Below are 24165 nucleotides of genomic sequence, written 5' to 3'. Positions count from 1 at the left end.
AAAAAAAAAAAAAAAAAAAAAAAAAAAAAAAAAAAAAAAAGGAAACATTGGGTACTTTGGTGTGGTTGCACCTGAATAAAGTCACCAAAATGTCACAGTTTTCTATAGGTGCAAGTTGAATAGAAAGTTCTGCAGTGTTTTTTAAGGGTCAGGAGAAGATCATACAGTTTACTGCAAAACTGCCTCTAGGGAGTGTAGAAAGCAAACCCCAGGAATCAGAGGTACCTGCTGGGTTTTTCACAGAGACATGCAATTTTTACACTATGCAATAAAGGGTCAGACCAGAAGACTATTACTGTTATTGTTAGCAAAATTATTTGTTTCCTATGGCCTTCCAGAAGGGGTAATGTCAGACAAACCTCTATCATTTATTTCAAAGGAATTTGTACTGATTATTAACGGAATTGCTGGCATAGAGATCCTGTAACAGCCAAGTTTCAAATCAACAACAGAATGAAGATTTATCTGGCTGCAACAAAGACAGTTTTTTTTGAGGAAAAGACTGTGAACTTGGATTTTGAAGCTTAGGTGAAAAGTGACAAGAGTACCAGCCCAGGAAAAAGCCTATTGGAATGTAGAGCTTATCTGCTGCCCCAAGCTTATCTGCTTGTTATTCTTAATCAAGGCTTTGACTACTCATCTTTCAGAGCAAGGAAATACTCTTAATTTGATAAACCTTTATAAATGGGATCGACATACTTAATTCAGCAAGAAGTAACAAATAATATGGTACTCTGATTTGCAAACTCTTCTTAATGTACTCTTGAAAATAATCCCAGTAAAGGCAATAGAAATAGTTTATTAAATGAAAGCATGGAGCATCTGATTTGGTTGGTAATTATCAATAGGAAATCCTTACTTGCATTCCATGTGACTGTAACTCCTTCACATGGCAAAAACTGATCAAGCCATAGTAGCAGAAGAGATGTGCTTAAACAGAAGTAAATTCAAGTTCTGAAAATAATTAAAGTTGCATCAACAGTACTAATAATTTTGTAAGGATTCAACTACAAATTTGAAGTCCCAACTGAGCATTGTGTATGCGCATACATTCATTGTTGCTTTTTTTGATCAGGTTTTTGTGGTCCCATCCCTCCCCAGCCTGGAAGTAGGAATTTCTACAATGATTTTAATATTGCTTTTGTTGCCTTGGTTACCTTTACTATACTTCAAGCACTGATTTGTGTAGACTATGACATACAAATTAGCTGATTATGAAACCACCTCAGTTTGCTATGCATAGTGGCTTGGGCAAAGTTCTTTGAAATTTGTTTGGAAGGTGGAAATTTGGATATGATTCTTTACTGCACCTGCCTTTGTGTAGATAACAATGAAAGAATGCTCAAGATTTTTTACGTGTTGTACAAGAAGGTGGTATTTAAAAATAAAAAGGCAAAAAGGGCAGCGTTAGAGAGAAAAACAATTTCAGTGCTGCAACAGAACATTCAAAAATTGATATTTCAACTTTCTCTTTTTCTGAATTAAAAAATATAAAGCTCTGACTTATCAAAATTGTTGACCAAGTCAAAGACTAATAAGTAGATAAATGTTCAGAAAAGCATTAAGCTGCTTTAGGTAGTGCTCTAAGCATCTACACACAATTTAGCTAATGTATTTAAAGTTAATCAGATATCTGCAATTTCTGCAGCAACCCTTCTACATCTTTCTTTATTATCTATTATTTAAAAAAATCTTTCAAGAAACACATGTAGGTCACACTTCAGTGTAATCATCACTTGTATTTCACTATTGATGCATTCAGGTTTTAGGATAAAGGAATTTATATGCAGCAATTCTCCCTGCCCCCAATTTTGTTATGCTTTATATCGTGAAAACAGAGAAAAATTGTGACAGGTTGCTTTCAGGATTTGTGAATTATGGATCACTGGTGACAATTCTCATTCATGACATACTAATGTTGGCATTAGTTTGTAGCAGAGTACTATGAGGAAGTTGTTTTTTCTGTCTGTTTTAATTCTGAGCAATGATAGAAGGTCTTTCAGAAGATCACTAGAGATCTTGAAGATCTTTTGGCATTTGGTATTAACTCATGTGCCTGTTTCTGTGTTCAGATAGCCTGTTCAAATAGCCTGTAAAGAAGCTATTTGTATTGGAAATTTCTTGAGCAGGTGGATGTACTACAAGGCTAAATTGCGTGTGGTGAATTTCTCTCAGAGCTTAAAAGGAAGAGAAGAAGAATTTGGAAAAAAGTGAAGAGTTTATGCTGCTGATAATAGTTTATTTTTTCTGAGTTCATCTCCATAACCTTCAATGAGTTTTCTTTTTCCTAAAGTGGAAACAGAACTAATTTTTCAACTCTGATAAATAAAATGTTTGGTGTGTAATAGAGTCTATTGCCTGCTCTCCAGGCCTTTTAATGTGAGTTGGTACTGTAAATACTTTGCATACAACCAGGTATGAACACTTAAGAACAAGTGTGATACAATTATGCATTTATGCATGAACACCATGTATTGGCATGTATGTGCATATAATCATTCCTGTGTTTACACTACAGACATGTTACTCTATGCATAATGTATATTATGCATCTATGACAGAATGTTTGCATGAAGTCAGTAACTTTCTATTACTTACCATTTTGTTTTTCTTTCCTGTGTCGAAGAATACAACCTTCTACTTTAATACAACAAACCTCTCTTAATGTCCATTTCATTCTTAGTAGCTATAGGTTTAGATCTTTACAAACCAAGAATGGTTGGTTTTAAAACTGAAACTACATTTATGTTGTATTATATTTGTGTACAGGAAGATGGGACTACTTCAGAGTTCAAATGTGATACCATATCTGAAAACAGTCCGTATCTTAGTGCCATGGTATTTAACAAATTGCAGCATGCTTTTGTGATGCCTATACTAATATAATATACTTAGCTCAAACAATGAGCTAAATTAATATAAGCCCTCAGTAAATTGAATCAATTAGCACTGTAAACTTAGTTTCTCTAGTTTCTTTAATAATTTGTTTTTTATTGTGTTTGTGATTTTTGTGAATACAACAAATGAAATAGCTCTTCAAATTTATTTAATTTTTAATGATTGCTTGTTCTGTTTTGTTGTTTTCCAGCTCCCTCAGGCTCAAAAGGTAAAATATTTTACTCAAATCTTAGTCACTCAAAGTAGCCTACAGTCCTTCACGCTTCTATGGTGTTGTGAGTATGGTACAGTGGTGATCAGTGAAACAGTTTCACTGTATGGGGGATCTTGAGTTGAAACAGAAAGAAAAGTAGCTGACAAAGGCAATGATGTGGCTAGCTAAGGTACATGCTGAGAGCAGCTCTTCAAACATATGAGCTATCTGAACACGATAGGCATATAGTGGCCTCCAGCTTGAAAACAGCAGGGAAGCTATTTTATCAATGTTTTGAGATAATAACAAGAAAAAAGAAATCCAGCCTGTTACTCTGTGAAACATCCCTGGATCATTTTGTCTCTTACAGAGACTGCAGAACCCACAGTGTAGCTGGTGCCCTTTCACTGCTTCCCACTGTATCTATCAGCACACCTTTGAATACATCAAACATTTGACCTTTTTAATAGGTTGCAAACAATTTTTATATAATTTTCATATATTTTTTCATATAATTCTCTTTAAACAACTTTTGTATCAGTGTGGTATGTTACCAGAGTCACCACTACACATGAAAGCACAATAATTGTGGCAAACTCCAAGAATCTCTTGATGCTTGTTGCACCATTCCTGTGTATTTTACAAATATAATTAGTTTCCAGAAAACAGAAAATCTAGATGCTGGTTTGTGGTTTGAAGTATTGAAATAAAAATTTAATCAGATGTATTGGGGGATAGCAATACTCACTTATTCAATTCATTCTTGTGCTAGGTAAAACACCTTTAATAGGGAATGTCATAGCAATTAAGAAATTAATTGTCACTGTTAATAACAGTCTTTGAATGATGATAAAATTTGAGTTTTTAATGAAAGCTCTAGATCAAGTGATCTTTTGCAGAACAGTTAAGGCATCCATGGACCTCAAAACTTTAAAATGGTTAATTAATGTATTCTGTGTTATAATTTAAAAAACACGAAATCTGAGCATGGGATCTTGCATTTTTGTAATGCTATGTATATTTGAAATTTCTTTGCTTATGGATCTCAGAAAAACCTGTTTTAAATCTTCAGGTAACATGGTAGTCTGTGACACTGGGCTATGTCCATAGTTTTTTCTTGTGTGTTGCAGAGCCTAGGAAATGTGACATTATGGTAACAAAAATTGTTGTTGTTTTCTGGAAATAGATGGATTTAAAAAAATCTTCTGTTTACAGCTTTCTGAACAAGTAGAAGGACTAAAAGAGTGGCTAACTTTGATTTATTAATGTTAACCTACTTGTTTAAAAGTGTATGGCCAAATGCTTCTCCTAACAGTTTACAAAAAGAAGCAGAGTGAGGCTAAAATATGCTGGTGGGGAAAGATATAACCTATCAGGCTGTTTTTCAGTGTCTTGTGATGCTGTATTTTAGATTTTGAGGTCTATAATTCTGAGATATTAAATTGTGTGGTACAAATTAGTCAAGTTCTAGATTAGAAAAAAAAAAAAAAAAAGTGCAATAATTTTCATGGAAAACCATAAATGCCAGTTTTCAGTATGTTACCCCTTGAACAAACTAATGCAGTATCAGAGCCATGTATTTTGTGTGTGTGTGCATAATGTCTAGTTAAATGTACCCTACTTTCATGTAGAGAAAGAGGAGGGAGTATGAAGGAATGAATGGGATGGGGAGGGAGGACAGATAGAAGTAGTCCGTGAGGACTTTTGGTAACTTTATGCAAGAGTAAGCCTTTTCATAAACATAGCCTGTTAGCTTAATAAAGGTTGTAGGCTTTGGGTAGGATATGATGTTTGTTATTTCTTATTGACAGGCTTTCCCTGTTCCTAATGGGCTGATGATCTTTATGAGCTATTTTACATGTGACTATTGAAACTTTGCCATTCTAGTTTTCTCACTGACCCTGGATCCACATTATTTGAATATCTGTGTTTTTCTCTTGGATTCCCTTGCAGAGCCTCTCGGTGGCAGTGTGCTAACGTTTTGGCTCAAAACCTCTCTAAATCTACACCCTCAGTCTCCTACCTTCTCTTCTACCAACTAACCCTAAACAGATGCTTCATAGCAGTATTCTTCTCATACCCCTATTAGAGGTCATTGTGACACCATTTGAGCCTTGCAGTTGACTTGAGTGCATCGAGAATTAAGGTCACTTCCAGCTATTGGGGCTTGCTGTTCAGTCTTAGACTGGCCAACAGTTTGCCACAACTCTGCATAAAGCAATGAAAAATCTACTTGTTTAACAGGAGCATATTAACATGTGAAATGTCAGACACAAATAGGGCTTTCTAGGTGGCGAGGGTTTTCTCCCATTGCATGCCAAACACACAAAAAAAGTTTAATATCCTGGCATTCTTCTAGCGGGTCAGAATGTGGCAAACAACCCCCAAACCAGAGAACCTCTTGTTATCTGCAAGGTGAAGGGAAACAGCATAGGACTGATGTATAATGCCTTTATGAATGACTTAGTCACTGGTGTACATGTTTTGCCATATGGTGTCTGAACTTGCACTGTATTTTTGTTGGAATCTATGTATCATCTTGCAAATGTTTTTTCTATAAACATTTCAAACAGTCATGTCTCTCTAAACACGTTCCCTTTAATCTTCTAGTGATCTGAAAGAAAAATGTGGCATTCCAAGTTTACCTTTACTATTTTATATCCATTATAAATACTCGATTATCTTGATGAAATGTTATGCCGTTTATGTGAAACATTTTGGGTACAGTCTTCTCAGTGTCTACTCAGTGTTCTATGGTAATTAGCTGTCGATCTTGAAGACCTGTAGATTCTAGTTTGTCTGTGGCAGTTAAATAACAAATTGTTGAAAATTCAGAGTTGGTGTGTAGATGAAATGAAGTATGAGGAGTGTATGTTGGATGCCTGTTGAACCATGATATTTGTCTTGAAAAGATTTTTGTGATATTCCCTATACTTAAAATAGATAATGCCACAAAACAACAAAAAGACCCCCCCAGAAAAACAAACAAACAAACAACAACAAAAAAAAACACAACACCATAATTTCAAGTGAAATGATGCTGATTTAATATGTTTATGCAGCTTTCAGAAGAAAATGTCTAGGAAGAGCTAATGTCTAGGAAGAGCTAAAAGAGTGCTACTATCCAGACAAATGAAATAAAATAATGCAAATTTCATATGTCATGTAATCTATGCTGCTTTTCTCCATCTTTCTAGGTAGCCATCCCATATAATTGTGAAAATGAAAATAATAATAAACTAATAACTCAAATTTACCAATATTCTGACATTTTCAGTTTGGTTTCCAAAATAACCTTTATCTTTGAAACACTTTTGAAAAGCAGTTTTTGTATTCATGGATGAGCAAAAGCTATTCCTTTTTAATAGCTTGAAAAGGTGTTTTGTTTCCTTGTTGGAAAGCTTTACTTGCTTTCTTGAACAAACACAGCAGGATTCAAAAACTCTTGTCCTTCTCCTGCTGTGATGTTTTGTTCTACTTAGCTTGTGCAAAGAGGTAGAAGTGAATAAATTAGGCACACCAAACAAAAAACAGATAATTTGGGTTTAGGGACATAAAGTTTTTAAATGATTATCTTATGAATAGAATGATATTTCTTCTATATAGAAATGTTTTGATGATATTTGTTGCCCAAAAGTTCCTGACAGCTTTCTTCTCTCTTTCTGTCTTATCCCTTAACTTTTGTAAGTAGTGCTTTGCCCTCCTTTTATCTTGATGCTATCATCTTTCAGCCATTTGGGAGCATCATTTATCATTCCCTGCATCATTTACTTTCCTGTACTTTGAAGTGTTGAATTAACTGTCACTGGGAATAGAAAATAAATTTGCAAAGCTGCTGTTTCACTGAAGCGCATGACTAGTAATTTTAGCATTTTTATAAAATTATTGAATTAAATTATTGAAATTATATTATTGATATATTAATTGAAAAAAATATTTTTATAAAATTATTGAATCTAATGAAGTACAAAATAATAATGTAGCAAACATTTTGACCCTGATTTATTATTCTTTTGTCTCTGTTGTCCACTGAGATGTTATATTTCAGTTTTATAATGTATATAAAGTTGAGCGGCCCATTCAAAAAGCTGCATTGAAATTTTCACTTACGTGTTAATCATAATCTTAAATTTAATTTCCAAAAAAATCTCTCTCACTCCTCAACAGGCAAATTGATATTTAGTAGCATTTTTTGAGTCAGCAATTTGCCAACTTTACCTAAGTAAATATTTTAAACTGATATTTTTTGGTGTTTCATTTCTGTATGGCTGAACATAGAAATATCCCAGGAAATTAATACACTCACACAGGTTCCTATATTGTTCCAGGACATAATTTAAATCTAAGCTAAAATAATAGCTATTCCTTATTCTTGTAGTCTACATAAAACAATTAAGTGGTCAAATTCCAGTTCTCTGATGCTTCCAGCCTGCCTCATGACTTTATACTCAGCACAGAAAAGTACAGTAGTCCCAGGAGAAGATGACTCCAGGTGAAACAAGCCTACGCGAGTTGGGAAGGGAGGAGGGATGGGTTGGGAAGGTGACAGGGTTATTCAAGAAAATGAAGAAAAAACAAAGCCTCAGCATGAACCTCATACTTCAGGTACATTCCTATGGAACTGCTGTCTCCTCTGGGTAGTTTCAGCATCATGGCAGTCACTTTGAACACAGGCACCTTGTCAGAGGGTTTGTAGTATTCCTATTCCCCAAAGCTTCACCCCACTTTAAGTCCCTTTGAATGTAGCAATGTTTTTTCCACCACTTTTCAGCTTTTGCACAGGGCGTATGGCTGTATGGGCAATGCCAGCAGACCTTCACTTTGACCTGTCTCCTCACTCAGTTCCCTTAATCCTATTTCCTTTCAGAACCACAGCCCAAAGCTTCTGTTGTCAGCATAGCTGCACAACCCTCCCCAAACACTTGTTCAAGTGTCTCTGTTAAGCCTCACCATTTCTCCTAACCTCGCTTCTTTTTTAAAAATTATTATTATTATTTTAATTTTGATTCAGAATTTTAGCTCCAATTTTAACCTCTGTCACATGGATATAACAGCCTACAGAATTTTTCTGCCCTTCAGTCTCTAGGTAACTTAATTAAATTCTGTGGAAATCAAAGCTCCTGTTGTGGGATGGTGAAAATCAAGTAGGAGCCATGTAGATCCAGGGAGAGTAGAACTCAAAGGAGTATTATTGGGGTGTAAGTTCTTCCCTTTATTCTAAAAATTCAAGAGTCATTAGTCTGGAATGCATTTTGCCTTTTTCTTGAGATTTTTAGAGGTTTGTTATTGTTTGCTAAACATGTTATCAAACTGAATGTCCAGGGTCACTGCTCCATGGCCCTTGTATGGCTTCCTGCCTGCAAAACCTTCTCATTATGTCTTTGCAATGGATCAGCTTTCTGGGGCAAACCACTATTGTCTGTTTCATCCATCATTTCAGACTGTAGAAGATAACTTAAAAAATCTTGTGTGTTTTCCTCAGGGGTCTAGTTTTAGTTGTTCTTGCCAATGTCATCCAATGTAGCCTAGCAATTCTGAGACCAAATACACTGGTGTAAGTTGAGGAAACTGCAAGAACTCCTTTATTTTTTATTTTTTTTCCAAATACTAGATGAGTATGTTGAAAAACGAATAATCCATAGCACAATTCATCCAAACTTCAGATGAAATGAACTCAAGCATTGAAATAAATGCATTTTTACTGTGCCATTGTAATTCCGTTACTTAGAAGAACATAGGAATAATAACAGTTAAACTGCTTGTATTTATATGAGAATATATTTCCAGACTTGAAGGAATAAAAAACTTCTGAGTTTTGAAGCTGTACAGGTCCTCCCAGTATTTTACTACTTTGAGTATGATCTGGATCTAGTTTTCCATATGCATATTTCCATATGCATTTTTTCCATATATATATTTCCATATGCAGGCATATTCATGAGTCCACACCTGTGTTTAGTATTTCATTGATTTCAATTTGCATGAAATCTTATTGCACTAATTTGAAGTTTGAATAGGTTTATTATCTAGTGAAGCTTGTCAAATCACTGGCATTTCATAGCTCTTCAAGACTAATGTTGCATTAATTCTTTCTTGTGGTTCCTCCACTTAATAAATGGTATTTATGACATTTAGGTATAATGGCGTTCTGCTTAAATGTTCCCAAATCACCTGATAGAGGAGGCCTACTGGCTCTATTTATGTGGTAAAACAGATGAGACTATCTTCTGCTAAGGGCAAAAATGAAAGGAAATGAATCCTGAGTGGAAGCTAAGCTCAGACAGAGATTAAATTGAGGTTTTTGTTGTTTTTGGTTTATTAATAAGTCCTAGAGGGAATGATGTTATTGTGAGTTGGTATTCTCAAGAGAAGATGAAATAATGTAGAACTAAAAAAATGTAGAACTAAATCAGAAATTAATAGATCAGCAGAAAGGTAGAAAATGGAAGATTTTTGAAATGGCTGGTTGAAAAACAGCTGTTGCAATACCAAAACTTAATTGTGCACTGGCAGTACTAAAGAGAGATGCTCAGTGCATAGGATGGAGTCCTTTTCTCTGTTACCTCCCTGAGGATACATTTGAATATATGAAACTACCTTGCTGAAAGAAAACTCTGACAGTGCACACATGGTTTGTCTGGCTTCATGAGTTCCCAGATGTACCATGCCTTTGCCACGAGAAGGGCTGCAGTGAGCCCTCTCCCATCAAGTGATTGCTTTCACATTACTGTGGATAACTTACTCCAGATGAAACCACTGGTGTATATGACAGAAACCAATCAAGTCTCATATGTTGCTGTAGACTCCCAGACAGATGCGCTGGTCCTATCCTGTCAGAGGAAACAGGCAGACCAATATTGGTCAATTGGTCTGACTGTTAGAATAGTGGAGATCACTGAGGTTTGAGAGAACTACATTTGGAGTGGAAGCACAGACTGATTGTATTTGTAATGAAGGAAGATGCCTTCACAAGTGAACTGGAAGTCTGTGTTCCCTCATATAGGTATCTTCTCGATTTGTCATGGGAAATGTTGATTACTGCTCTCATCAGCTGCAGACCTTAATCAAAAAGAATCACCCGGACAATGACCTAATTGCATCTGGGGCAGAAGAAACTGAACTGAACTTCAGTTTGTTTCTTTTGTTTTCTAAATGGTGACCACTGTGTTTTATGGTGAAGCCTATTTCTCCATATTACGTTCCATGCTTGCAAAATAAAACATTCCAATTTTCTGAGGGATAAACAGTTTCTTGAAGAAAATGCCCGTGGAATTCCTGTGATAAGGTAAACTCAAGGGGTTGTTTTGAAATGTGTAAGGTTCGTGTAAACCTATTAGTTTGGCCTTTGGAAAAAGCAGGAACTTGAAGCTATTCCACAGGAAGTAAATACCTAACAGTGTAAGGGGAAGTTGAAAGGGCAAGCACTTAGTGCTGTACTGCACATACTCAGAATTCTGTATTTAGCATGAAGATGATTCCACTCTTCAAGTGGAGACTTGCTGATGTCAGATGTCTAGGATAGTTAGTGCTTTCAAAAATATATATCTAAATAAATATAGGAAAGTATATGTAAATATAAATAATTATTCTGTAAATATAAACAAATAACACAGGCATGCTCCCATTTGCCTTTCTTAAGAAATTATGCTACTTAATCTCTAAGAAAGTGAGTCTAATTTTTCCCATTTTTATTTTTCTGCCCAAAATTTATGGATCCTTACATTTTTTCCTTGTTTCATTTGGCTAATCATGAATTCAGTGCTGACTGAAACATCTGACAATGCTGCATCTCAAATTCATTTTTTTTTTTTTTTTTTTTTTTTTTCTGTGCTGGTTTTCTGCTGTTTTCATTAATTCAAAACCAAGAATTTGAAGAAACTAGAGTTTGCTCTAGTTCCAAAAACTCCACTTCCAAAAACAGCAAATGTATTCTTTGAAAATTAAAAGAAACCTTGACAGGCTTGCCTATGTAGTTATATTTAAATAGAACTAAATTGTAAGTTAGTGCACAGATGCTATCATTGGCTTAAAACTATTAAACTCTTTTTCAGTGATATCTTTATGACAATATTTTCGAGGTCAGTGGCATTTGGAAACTAAACATCCTAAAGCTTTTTTGGACACTGTGTCCCTAGGAAATGCCAGCAATAGCCAAATATATATATATATATGTATATGTATATATATATATAATTTAAGACTATTTTTGTAGTATTCCACTAATTTTGATTTGGTCTTATTTGGTCTTTGGTAATTTTGATTTGGTCTAATTTGATCTTATGCCCTCCAGACTGTTGTGATGAATAAGGGAAGTGTTCAGGTGTATTTGAATACTGCTTCCTGTACTGTTTAATCTAATAGCAAAAGATGCTAAGTGATAAAATGTTGTAAAAGGCATATACCTTTTCCTTAGTTTACATCTGTTGGTAGCCTCAAGTGTTGAAGCTTGCCAGTAGAATTTTTATTTTCCTAGAGGGTTGGAGGTGAAGCAGTTTTTATTTCCCTGTCTTTTTACATAACCTCTTGAAGGAAATAAAAATGTAATTGATATTCTGATTGATAAGTAAGAGACAGGGCCCCAGCCAGAACCTGTGTGTGTTGTCTAATATGGTGTCCCAGGTAAAGAATAGCTTAGACACTTCTTAGGGAGTAGAGAAACTGAAAGAAGCTTGATTTGTTAATACTTTGATGTGTAAAGAAGTATGATTAGGCACTGGAAAGAACAGTATAGGAACAGAGGGAGAGAAAAGAATGTAGGATTTTCTGTGAGAACAGAATGAGAATTCAAAACAGAGTGCTGGAGGAAGTGCGAGTTATTAGTGGCTCTCCATCATATTAATTTAGATGAGGTCCCAATATTTGGGTGGAGCCTTGGCCCAAATTAACCCTTATCTGTGAACAAAATGGATCTGCCAGCAGCATTTTGTTTCAGCAGAAACCACATATATAACATAATATTGTGTATGATTTTGTCAAACCTTACTCTGTTTCCTATGAACCCTGCCATCCCCTAGAATATGTGGGGGTTAGTAAAGATGAACCCAGTAAGCTTAGCATGTAGCTTTAAACCATTTTGAATCTCAGAAGGCGGAATAATTATGCCAAATAAAGCATGTCTTTATAAAAATGGCTGTAACTGTTAGTAGGTTTCTCCTAAGAGACTGGAGGAACAAAATTGGATAAGGTATAGCCTGTTTAGAGATTGAGATTAAATTTGTGTTGCCTCAGGTTTCAGTCATTCCCAAGGACCCTCCACTGTATGTAACTTGTAACCACCCATCTGGCGATGTTACTGCATTATATTGAGATTAGTATCATTCTGTGTATTTGCAAGCAACACTAAAAAAAACCAGCCCTGTTTCTTATGTGTAAATGAGTTATTTGTTAAGTGCTTAGAAGCATGCATATTGTGCTTATGGAAGAAAAGGAAAGTCATGTTTCAAGAGGTTTCCTGTAAGAAATGTTTTTTGTTCAGTATTTTTTTCTTCAGTATTTTCTTTCTTACATGCCTACATAATTATTTTCTGAGCCTACAACTGTGATGTCCAGCAGATAAAATTGGGAATCATAAGGATTACCTGCATATTCTTTTGTGGAGAAGAATAATAAATGAGTAACCAAAGAATTTATTACTCTTACTATTTATTGCACAATAATATGGACTTCTTAAATAAGTACAGTCACTCAGAAACTTTGTTTGTATGTTATGATTTTCTGAATTTGATATTTAACATTTTTCATTAAACATTAGTTTCTAATTAAGTATTTGCTTGTGATACAGATAATAATCTAGCTAGTACTGAGATATCGGTGATGCACGCTCATTCTGAATGTAAGGAATACGTTTTTTTTTTTTTTTTTTTTTTTTTTTAGTGATTAGAGAATGCTTCTGGTTTTATTTATTTATTTATTTTTTCTCAGAATTACTAGATTTTTCAAACACTCGCATAAGCTATCAGAAAGTTCTGTTATATGTAAAAAATTGTCAGACTTAAAAAGTGACAATGCAGAATTCCTAGATAATGGCTTCCTTTGCAGTTTATTCACTGATTCTAGCGTAAATTGTCTAAGCAAAAATACCCAGTGGCTTCCATTCTGCTATTTCAAAGTATTTATACTAAAATGTCATTGCCTAGGGAATAAATTTGTCTTCCTCCCCAGGAGATAACTCCTCAAAATCTAATAATTTTTGTGAATCAAGTACTGGAGCATAAGTTGGTAACTTGGTGAAATATCCCAAATACATGTCATCTATCATCCAGTTATTTGCTGATTCCACTTAAAGAAATAGCCAGCATCCTGCTCATCTACCAAAAAAAAAAAAAAAAAAAAAAAGCATAAACAACCCAAAACCTAAAAAAACAAACAAACAACAAAAAACTGTACTTCTGTGAAAATGATTGCATTACCCAACGCTTATAGATACTTGTAGATATCATAATTATGGGGAGTTGAGAGTTAATGATCTATTCTCTTTGAATTTTCCAGGAACTCCAGACTGTCCTTTTTCCCCCTTTTAAAGATTTTCAACACCCTAAAACTTTACTGACAAGTCCGTTGGCTGGAATCCTATCTGATAAATTGTTTCTCTTGAAAATGAGCGGGCTTGTTGTAAAATAATACCATAATAATACATGACAAATATATAATGTCAGAGATGAACAACCCTGGGCAATCATATAAAATCTCTAAACACTCCAAGATGTCACCCCATAATCAGCAGAACGCTTTTTCACTTCCTGGTGCACATGTGTTCAGAACTGTTGAACATCGTATCGCAGAAGGCTCCTCTCCATACAAATCACGTCAGTGTGCTTGAATGTATGACTCTGGCCAAAGAGAGTAAATTCTTAGCCTAGTTCAGCTGCTTTTGGTGCAACCCCTGGACTCTCAGTGTTTTGTTGGGTTGTTTTTCTGTGTGCTTGTTTTTTAATAACTTACAATTTTTTTACAGATCAAGGATCATAGGGGGACTAGAAATATCTATACTTACTAAAATGAAAGCTAAACAATTTAAAATAAAAAGTAGAAAAAAAAAAAAAAAAAACTATGGTCATGAGCTTGTTCCACCTCGTATTCCTATTGATTCCTTATCAGATACAAACCTTCTTGATCCTAAAACCCATTTGTGTTTGTCTGATGTCTGCAAACATTCCTCCTTACCATGAGACAGTGCCATGCTTCTGGAAACATAATTGGGAAACTGAAACCCTCCTCTAGTTTCAGAGACTGGGGGCTGCTGTAATATTCTAGATTTTACTTGTCTAATTCATTAATGTGAAACATGCTTCAGAAATATCTTGGTCATAACGTATGGTTTTTGTGTTCTGAAAATTTGGACAGTTGATAGCTGTTGCTTCATTAGAAATAATAATAATAATAAAATGTTAGAAAAAAAATAATCAAAGTTGCACCAATTCTCAAAAATGAAAGTGTTATAAGTACTGCCTGAGTACAGATGATGTGATACTGATGGAGGAGCAGTAAGAGAATATCACTGTTGCAATTGGGCTTGCCCCTCACCTACGAAGTTAATAAGATTGTCTCTCTTGCCTTGTGCATTTGGCTAAACACAGATACAAGTTAGCAGAACTAAATTATGCTTATGAATCTCCAGTTGTGATTATAACTGGATATGTCATAGTTTTAAATGCAGGATAAGCCTCTTCAATTTTAAGTCTTCCCAAACTATAGGGGCAGAAAGTAACACTAAATCTGAACTTCCTGTGTGAGTTATCTTTCATATGTGGATGATGAGGATCTACAAGTACACAGAGCTGTGCTTGTCCTTCCTTGAGCATCACAGCTAACCATTGCCTTAGGGCAAGGATGTGATCTGGCCAGAGGGCATGAAGACAGAATAGTCTGAGCAATGTCACTCTCTTGTGACCAGTGATAAGCATTCTGCCTGTTTCTATTGAATGGAACCAAGGTCAGGAAATCTGTTTCCTCCCTAAATTGAAGAAATACATTGAAACCTGATGTGCACCATCAACTAATGCTTCATGCCAGCACTTAGTCCAGCAAACTGAAACTGGATGGAGCAAAGATGCTCCTGGAATCCTCACTGGCTGTCATCCTTTCTGCTGCCATGTTAGCCGATGAGATCTCAGTCTGGACCAGAAGGAAAGTGCATGCAACTCATGACCTCTTGCTGGGAGAAAACTACCTGAGGCAATTTTGGCAGAACTGACACTGGGAAAGATGTGGAACGGAGCTCCAGCTGCTTTGCTACTGCACATGCTGCTTCCACAATCCACATTTCAGCCCCTTCGTATCCCTCCTGGGAAAATCCACTAAGAATGAAGATGAAGCATCTTTCATGACCATACAGCTGGTGGGGTGGACAGAGCTGGTATCAATGAGATGGGGCACAGTGGGGCTGGACTGACTGCAATTCTAAATACATAAACATCATTTAGATAAATTGCCTTATCTCATTTAAAATGAAGAAAATGTAATTGAAAAATGCAATCACATGTAATTATTCCTTAATTCTTAGAGATAATATTTCTTTTTCAAATATAGCTTGCTGACGATCAGGGATTGGTGTTGATGACGACTGTCGCCATGCCAGTATTTAGTAAGCAAAATGAAACTGTAAGTACTCGGACTGTTTCTGCCATGTCACCCAATAGGGTGACTGCATGGAAGTTGATTTGGGGGGACCTAACAAGGTTTTACCCTGCTCTAATAAACTGCATTCTTTTCTTCTTCTTCTGTCTGCAGTTGTTATCCCTTTGTTAGCATTAACATGTGCACAAATAATGACAAATACCTATACTCTAGAAACTGTAATAAAATAATGAAACCATATGACTAAGACAAAATCTCAGATGATGCTGGGTCTTAGTGTCTTTTTTTCTTCTGTATTATCTTCTTACAGCAAATAATCTATATCTTTTTTCTTCTTTGCAATGTTATGCTTCTATTGTGTAGATCCAGAATTTAATTACTCATGTGTCTGTTATGTATATATCTGTTTACTTTTTTTTTTTTAATTTAACATATTAAGAAAATTATATGTACTTTCCCCTTAATGCTTAATATTTTTCTTTTGTCTACCAAGTGACAGGATAAATTGAGAGTGAAGGGAATAACACATTTTTAACAGTTTTTTTCTTGTTTAGAAACTATTTTGCATGAGGAAATTTTGTGTTGAGGGACTCAAAATCTACTGAAAGTTTGCATGCCTCTTCTATTTGAATTGCAGATGAAGTAGAAAGGAGCACTATTATTGATTAAATGACTGTTTGATCAGATGACCCGCACCAGTCTCTGCTGTCCTCACATTTCAGATAATCTGTTCATTATTTATTCACTTCTGCAGAGTAGCTGTGATGTGAAATTAGTGGTGGGAATGTTAATTATTAGCATGGTTCTGAATGCATGTTTTATTTTTCTTTTCAGAGATCCAAAGGGATTCTCCTGGGAGTAGTTGGAACAGATGTCCCAGTTAAAGAGCTTTTAAAAACTATTCCAAAATACAAGGTAATTCACAAATGTTATTCACAATTGTTTTCACAAATTGTATTCACAAATTCACAATGTTATGTCCTTTATGCACAGCATAATATGTGATATTTATTTAGCATGTTAATTTACATATGCAAATTTACTAGCATATGGAGGATAGAGGGCAATTCTATATTTCTTCATAGCTGTGTATTGTCTGGTGGCTAAATATCATTGGTCCTGAGGTAAAGTGCAGTTTTTAATACCAGAATTAATGTATGCCATCATCTTCATTTTTTTTGCAAATCACAGTGTACACTAGAAGGTAATATGTGTCAAGTGTCATCTTCAATAAAATCTACAAAGCAATTCAACCACACAATTTAACGAGAATACCACACAAAATAACAAGGAACTCATGGAAACCATTCAAAAATCATGCCTTTAGGAATCCTGCCTGTGTGTAGCACTTCCTGTCCCAAATTAGTCTCTATGAATTAAAGCAAGCAGCACATTTCAGGAACCTGAGCAGGTTTCTGTCCAACCAGACTAGTGGTTCCATCTCTCCTATCCAGTCTTTTTTAGATATTTTTCCAAAGTCAAAGACAACTCTACTATAATTTTCTTAAAAAACAATTATTATAAAAGTTTGCAAAACTTCCTTCACTTAATCTATTGTGAAACATTAGTAACCTGGTAAAAGTCAGTTTCAAGCAGATGCAAAGATTTAATTTCTTTTAATTTAAATTTGATAGCATTTAATTTAAATTTGATACAGCACATTGGTATTTCACTACAACTCTATCTCTGAAATAGTTGACTGTAGTCCTGTTTTAGTCACAAATGAAAATTACTGGAATTTCTGGTTAAATTCCAGTGGACAAGTAAGCACATAATATGGCAGCCTTTACTAGAGAGGCTAACCATTGGAATAGCTACATTTTGACATGTAGCTGTACTGAGCATAAATTTGTCTGTTGTACTTTCCTTGTAATTAGCTGCCATGTTCTCATTTAATGATTTTTAAAAGTGGGGAGGAATAAGTTGAATTGTGAGTGGCTTTGAATATTCCTACATGGTTTTGTATATAACTCTAGTTAGGAGGGAAGAAAAATCTATCCTTTTTAATTCTAATTTTAACACATTAGCAATTACCAAATGATTTTGTAGATCAATATGCAATAACTGGATAGTATTAATTAAACTAGATTTTGATTTTAAAAATGCATAAAATACTGATGATAATACTGATAAGGGTGTTTTTGCAAGAATTTCTGGAGACTTGGATCCCACTGGGATAGGCACTATGCAAACACAGAACAGAAACGTTGTCCCAGCTGGATAAAAGCTTTCGGTCTATGGGGAAAGGCATCAGATGACTACTCATTCATACCAGGATGTGGTGAGGAGAGGCACTGTGTATCAGGATAAATTATAGAACAGTCTCAGCACACAAAACACTACAGGTAGTTTATGACAACTTATATTATACCTTTTAAGTATACAGAATCGGTAGAAGGTGGCAGAGAAGGGGGCATGTGTAAAATTACATGTGTAAAATCTGGAGCTATGAAAATAATCCTTGGAGCAGCCTTCCAAGGAGCTATGGGTAGAGCAAGCTTCATTTGTAATGGAAAGGAAGATCAATGTTGTAGTAACTGGAGGTACAATTGACAAAAAACTGTTTCTTCATGGCTGAATGAGAAAGGCCAAGTCATAGAGATGTTATTTAGAAGGCATTTGTAAGATTTTGACATATTCTGAATACAAGAACATAGAGTGTGAGGCCTGAGTAACAGGTATCGGAGCAGATTTATTCAGAGTGATTCAGAAAAGAAGATAGGCAAGGAGATTATAATTTCTGGTTTTATCATGTAACATTATAAAGACTTAGTTTTCCGAGGAAGTAATATATGATCCTCTTTCTGAATATGAGACTATTTGAAGGAACATATTGCAGAATGTAATGCAAGAGAAGATTATTACAAGAGGCACCAATATCATGCAATACAGTTAAGTTAGTGAAATTGTTTGAGTTATAACTTCCAGTCTCACATACCATAAACATTTCTGAACAATAAGAAGACCATGCAATTTCAAGAGCATAATCACCCCTGGGACCCATTTCTGTAGAGGCAGCATGTGAAATGAAATTCATACAGGGATATAAAATGATTGGTTGGAAATAGAATTCTGCTGACCTGGAATTCTCTCAGCTTGGATGAGATATATTTTATGCCAAGGAAGATGAATAATAACAATGAGCTATTTCAGCAGTAATTATCCAGACTAAACTTCCCCAGATGTCAGTGGAAGTTTGTCCTGAATAAGGTAGGGCTGGATTTAGTTTTCATGTGCCATTTTTACAGCAGTTACAAAAAGGTTTTCATTTCCAAATCAGTCTGTCATTTAGAAGGGGGGTTCAAGGTTTACAATTCCAATGCTGCTGTAAGCACTACTCTCTCTCAAACCAAAGCATTTTATGTGCAAAGAGTGTACAGTTTCACAGATTGCACAACACACAATAAAATGCTACCCTTGGAGTCCTGGTATGCTTCAAACAGCAAATAAGTATTTTTTTCTTATGAAGTATGCCACCCACATTTGTTTCCTTACCTGACTTCCAGTGCTTGGACATCATTCTGCAGTTATCAACATAGACAATTAAACTCAAGATCTGATGTTTAGCCAACAGCTAGCTTGCCTATCATACTATAATAGGTAAAATATGTCCACTGTTAATATTTTGGTTCTCCTTCCTCTATGAAGAGATACCAAGAACATATCACCTTCTATTACTTTCACTGAAGTTTATTGCTTTAGGAAAACTGCTAATTTATGAAACAATCTTCTATATAACAGATACCGTTGACCATATACAATCATTCACAGAAAGACATCGTATAATTCTACCCAGCACTTTTTCTTTATGACCTTGCCATAATGTCCTTCTCTGTTGTATATTCCCAGAAGATTATTGCTGTCCTGCTTAGCTTAGAAAAGCTTCTGACTTGTCAACCTTTCTCACATTGCTTTCTGCTGGACAAATTCTTGAGGACCCACTTCATCAAAGCATTTAAGAATCAACTGAAGTGTAAAAAGAAAAAAGAAAAAAAGAAAAAAAAAAGTGCTTATAACTAAACCACTTTGTTGATCATGTTGCTGAATAATGACAGTTTGTTCAGCCAGATCATTGATAGGGAAGAATTATGTTTTCAAAAGTTTATTTCGTAGTAGGAAAAATGTGAAGCAATTACCAAAGCAAGATATGTCTGAGTTGTGGGTTTTTGTTTGGTTGCTTCATTTTGTTTTGATACCTCAACAGCAAATTACGATGCTTACATGAAGATATAGCAAGTGAAACAGAATTACATTCACCATGAGCAGTTTCACAAGTGCATGGGTCATTGTTTCTGAAGCGAAAAGAACTGATTGAGAAAGCATAGCAAGGTGTATGTTCTTGGCATGGTAGAAGTTAGTTACACACAGATGCTGCAGAAAGATTCCATATTAGCATCACGTTTATGCTAAGAAGAGGTGTTCGAGTGACCACATGAATGATTTGAAGGTACATTTATTGCAGTCAGTGGGTGCAACCAACTGTGTAATAGGCATATTGTTAAAAGGGTAGTATTGTTATTTAAATAAGTACAGTGCTAAATTTGATTACATATTCCGTTAGGCCTCATAAAGCATTTCATTGCTCTCAAATGATCTCCCATAGTTCTCCTTGGTACAAATATGTAAATTATATGATTTTTTTAGTAGAAGTATGCCTTCCTCTATGTCTCTAAATGAACTTGAATTAACAGAGAGGTAAAATGCCTGTAAGACTGGTAGATGTAAATATCACGTATGGCAGGCCACTGCTTACTCAGTGTAGCCATACATCTAGTTTCATTGATTTAAATGATTCCTCTCTAACACCACTTATGAAGTGAAGTAAGCTGAACCTACTCACTCCTGGAAATGTATGAATTTACTAAATGTCAGCACACCTTTGCTTTGGCAAATGTATGTGACGTGCTATAGTGTCTCATATATATATGTATCTAACTAATTCACTCCAAGGTACATAGAAATAAGTGCAGTAGATAGCAAAGTGTGTGTGACATTCTAAAATTGTGCTATATGCTGAATTTGTCACAATGACAGGTTCTCATTTTCAAAAATGTCAAGGATCAAAGTTCTGCATATATTATAATGAAATACTGTGTGGGCTTTAAGAATGCCAGTTTTAAGCCCTGGATAACTAAATGTTTTTCTTTTTTTTTGTTTAAGAATTTACTGGAGACCATGCTAATTAGCATTTCTTTCTCATTTACTCTTACAGTTAGGCATTCATGGATATGCTTTTGCAATTACAAACAATGGGTATATTTTGACTCATCCAGAACTTAGGCCTTTGGTAAGAATACTGTTTACTTTTCTATTTTATCTAGCTATACATGTTGCATTTGTTTTTATTTTAGTGTGAAAAAAGTAATAATCATTAAAAAATAATACAACAGATGAGTTACCTTGTAACTATATTATATTCTATAGCTGTTACTATATATAATGCTTTGTAACACTTTATAATGCTTGGTAAATTTACCTCTGGAAATTAAGGTTAGCATGAAAAAAATCAAGGAGAATAAATATACCTGTTGCTCTGCAAAGGAGGCAGGCCTCCATTGCTGAAAAATGGCAAAGCCAAAAATTGCTGTAATTATGTTCATTTTATGTTGAAACGTAATGCTCTATTGCTGCGTAATAACCCCTATTTGTCATGTTAAAGTGTTAAAGCTAATTTGTGTACATAAATTTCAATAAAGCATATTTTTAAGCAAAATAAGGGCACAGGGGATTTTTGTACTAAAAGAGAAATAGCTGCAAACTTTGCCTTTAGTTTCCCTTATCATCATCTTTGCATTAATCACAGTAAGAAAAATAGAAGTGCCTGTTACGCAAATGTTTATCAGCCTAACACCCTAGAGAACTGGTTAATTCTTGATTGCATCATTGTTTAGGAACAGCTAGTTCAAGTGTTCCATCACTATCAAATCTTAGTAAAGCATTGGTATTAATGATTCCACTGCTGTACACACATGGATGCCATATGTATTTTGTATGCAGGCACTTCAAGTAATGTCTGACTTCAACAGTATTTTAGTAGAAAAATATTAATAGGATGGATAATTTCATATAAAATTATTGAAAAGCATGTTTTAAAAATCATTAGCATATCTGATGTTTTAATTCATCACAAGCATTTTGTATTTCTAAGATTTAGGCTAGGAATTACAGAATTAACATTTGTATTTGTACTTATTGTTTCCCTATTTACTTTTAAACTGGAGTAGAGTAATGAAAAGTTCAACGGGGACTTTCGTGGATGAATGGAAAAACTTTCTCAGTAACTTCACTGTAAAAACAGACAACCAGTCTAATAGCAAAAGCGACATTATTGTATATTTGAAGGAATTTTAAAGTAAATGGTTTCATTATTATTTTTATTCTAAGAATATCACTTATGATTCTGGTAGAATTTCTTAACAGGTATGGAAAGGAAGACTAGATCTGGTGAGAATTTGGCAAATAACTAAACAATAAGTAATACAATTTTCATAAATTACTCTTGCAAATTAACCAGTTGTCTTATTTTATCATTTCAGTGGTGAGTCACCAAAGCTATATATATCCAGGTGTATACAGATCAGATCCTAGTCAGTTGAGTTAGTGTGTTTCAGTGACCATTTTTTGCTGAAAGAGTCCTTTTACCTATACACTACCTACAGATAATTTCTCATAATGAATTGGTATCCCCTTGTTTTATGGGAAGCAGAACCTCTGCTACCCAAACTATTAGGGAATATAAAACTTCCAACCTCAGCAGAAACAGGTTACTCTTAAGGAAGAAAGCAAGCTCTGAATTGATCCCAAAGCATTTTATCTCTTAGCCAAAGTATCTTCTGTCTCTACAAGAGACTATCTCTTCAAGATAGTACATACTTCTCAAGTACATAAGTTACCCATACTAACATACTCATTTTCATCAGTCAGCTTGACTTCTCATAGTAATGATTTTTCCCATTGAAACTGTTATATGCAGTTTTTATTTTTAATTCAGTTTTAAAGTTTCATTAGAAAAAGACTTTATGAATATGGAAAGCAGAAGCTTGTAGTCTATCTTTTTTATTTCTTTGTGTAATAATTTATGATGGTTATCTAATTGAATCATTTCACTACAACAATCGACAAATATTTTAATTTCTTGCTGTAATGTTTTTCTGGACTTTTCTACATATTGTTGACATATTCTTTTTATCTTTCTGACCTCTTATCTATCCTTTTTTTCCATGTTCTTCACTGTTCTGACTGAGGTTGGCCACTGAGCTTTCTTTGGCAACTATAGCAAAGGAGAGGCAGCAATAGGGGCTGTGATAACCTCCTCAGAGCTACAGGCTGGGAGATGTGTGGTTAGAAAGCTGCCTGGCAGAGAAGGACCTGGGAGTACTGGTTGACAGTCGGCTGAATATGAGCCAGCAGTGTGCTCAGGTGGTCAAGAAGGCCAACAGCATCCTGGCTTTTCTAAGAAACAGTGTGACCAGCAGGGCTAGGAAAGTGATTGTCCCCCTGTACTCGGCTCTGGTGAGGCCGCACCTCGAGTACCGTGTTAAGTTTTGGGCCCCTGGCTACAAGAAGGACATGGAGGTGCTCAAGCTAGTCCAGAGAAGGGCAACAAAGCTGGTGAGGAGTCTGGAGAACAAGGGAGCTGGGACTGTTCAGCCTGGAAAAGAGAAGGCTCAGGGGTGACCTTATTGCACTCTACAGGTACTTTTAAAGGAGGCTGTAGCGAAGTGGCGGTTGGTCTATTCTCCCACATGCCTGGTGACAGGATGAGGGGGAATGGGTTAAAGTTGTACCAGGGGTGGTTTAGTTTGGATATTAGGAAGAAATTCTTTACTGAAAGGATTGTTAGACATTGGAATAGGCTGCCCTGGGAAGTGGTTGAGTCACCATCCCTGGAGGTCTTTAAAAGACGTTTAGATGTAGAGCTTAGGGATATGGTTTAGTGGAGGTCTTGTTAGTGTTAGGTCGGAGGTTGGACTCGGTGATCTTGGAGGTCTCTTCCAACCTAGATGATTCTGTGATACTGTGATTCAGTGATAACCTAAAAATTCCTTAAAAGAGAAGTTATGAGCAGACTGACTAGATTTGAGATTTGACTGTGCTGGCGTTCTGTATGGACTTCTAACATTCTTTGCTATTTGAAGTGTGTTAGACTAATCATGCTCATTATTCTCAGCGGTTAAAATGATTAAATAAATGTTGTTTTGCTATTATGTAAGCTTTTTATATTAACCTTTTTTGTGTGTGTGAAATGCCAGTGAAGGAATAAGTTATCTTCAAAATTTTGCAGCTGTTGCAAAGGTAAATTTGATGGATTTGGTTTAGTTCATGATCAGCCACTACCCTCAATGTTTTTTCTTATCTCTTTATGTATGAAAATCCATGTATTTTTTTGTATATCCCATTTAAATTACTTATATTTTTAATAGCATTCCCAAATTTTCATAATACTAAAATCATGACATGGTCTTGATCCCCCCTATATAATATTATATATATAGGGG

At 35.1% G+C, this 24165-nt stretch overlaps 1 protein-coding gene across 1 annotated transcript in view; it reads left to right on the top strand.

The window, feature by feature from the left end:
- The window catches only part of CACNA2D3 (calcium voltage-gated channel auxiliary subunit alpha2delta 3), a 437646-nt gene that overhangs the window by 309070 nt on the left and 104411 nt on the right, over positions 1-24165 (top strand). Inside the window, exons 14-17 of the mRNA XM_035337879.1 lie at positions 3089-3106; positions 15620-15691; positions 16502-16582; positions 20880-20954. Of these exons, the coding sequence (XP_035193770.1) occupies positions 3089-3106; positions 15620-15691; positions 16502-16582; positions 20880-20954 (246 nt within the window). The remainder of the gene's footprint in view (positions 1-3088; positions 3107-15619; positions 15692-16501; positions 16583-20879; positions 20955-24165) is intronic.

This window comes from Oxyura jamaicensis, chromosome 12, assembly GCF_011077185.1.
Source record: "Oxyura jamaicensis isolate SHBP4307 breed ruddy duck chromosome 12, BPBGC_Ojam_1.0, whole genome shotgun sequence".
NCBI lineage: Eukaryota > Metazoa > Chordata > Aves > Anseriformes > Anatidae > Oxyura > Oxyura jamaicensis.
The sequence above is the reverse complement of the archived record's forward strand: the minus strand, read 5'-3'. Positions and strand labels throughout refer to the sequence as shown.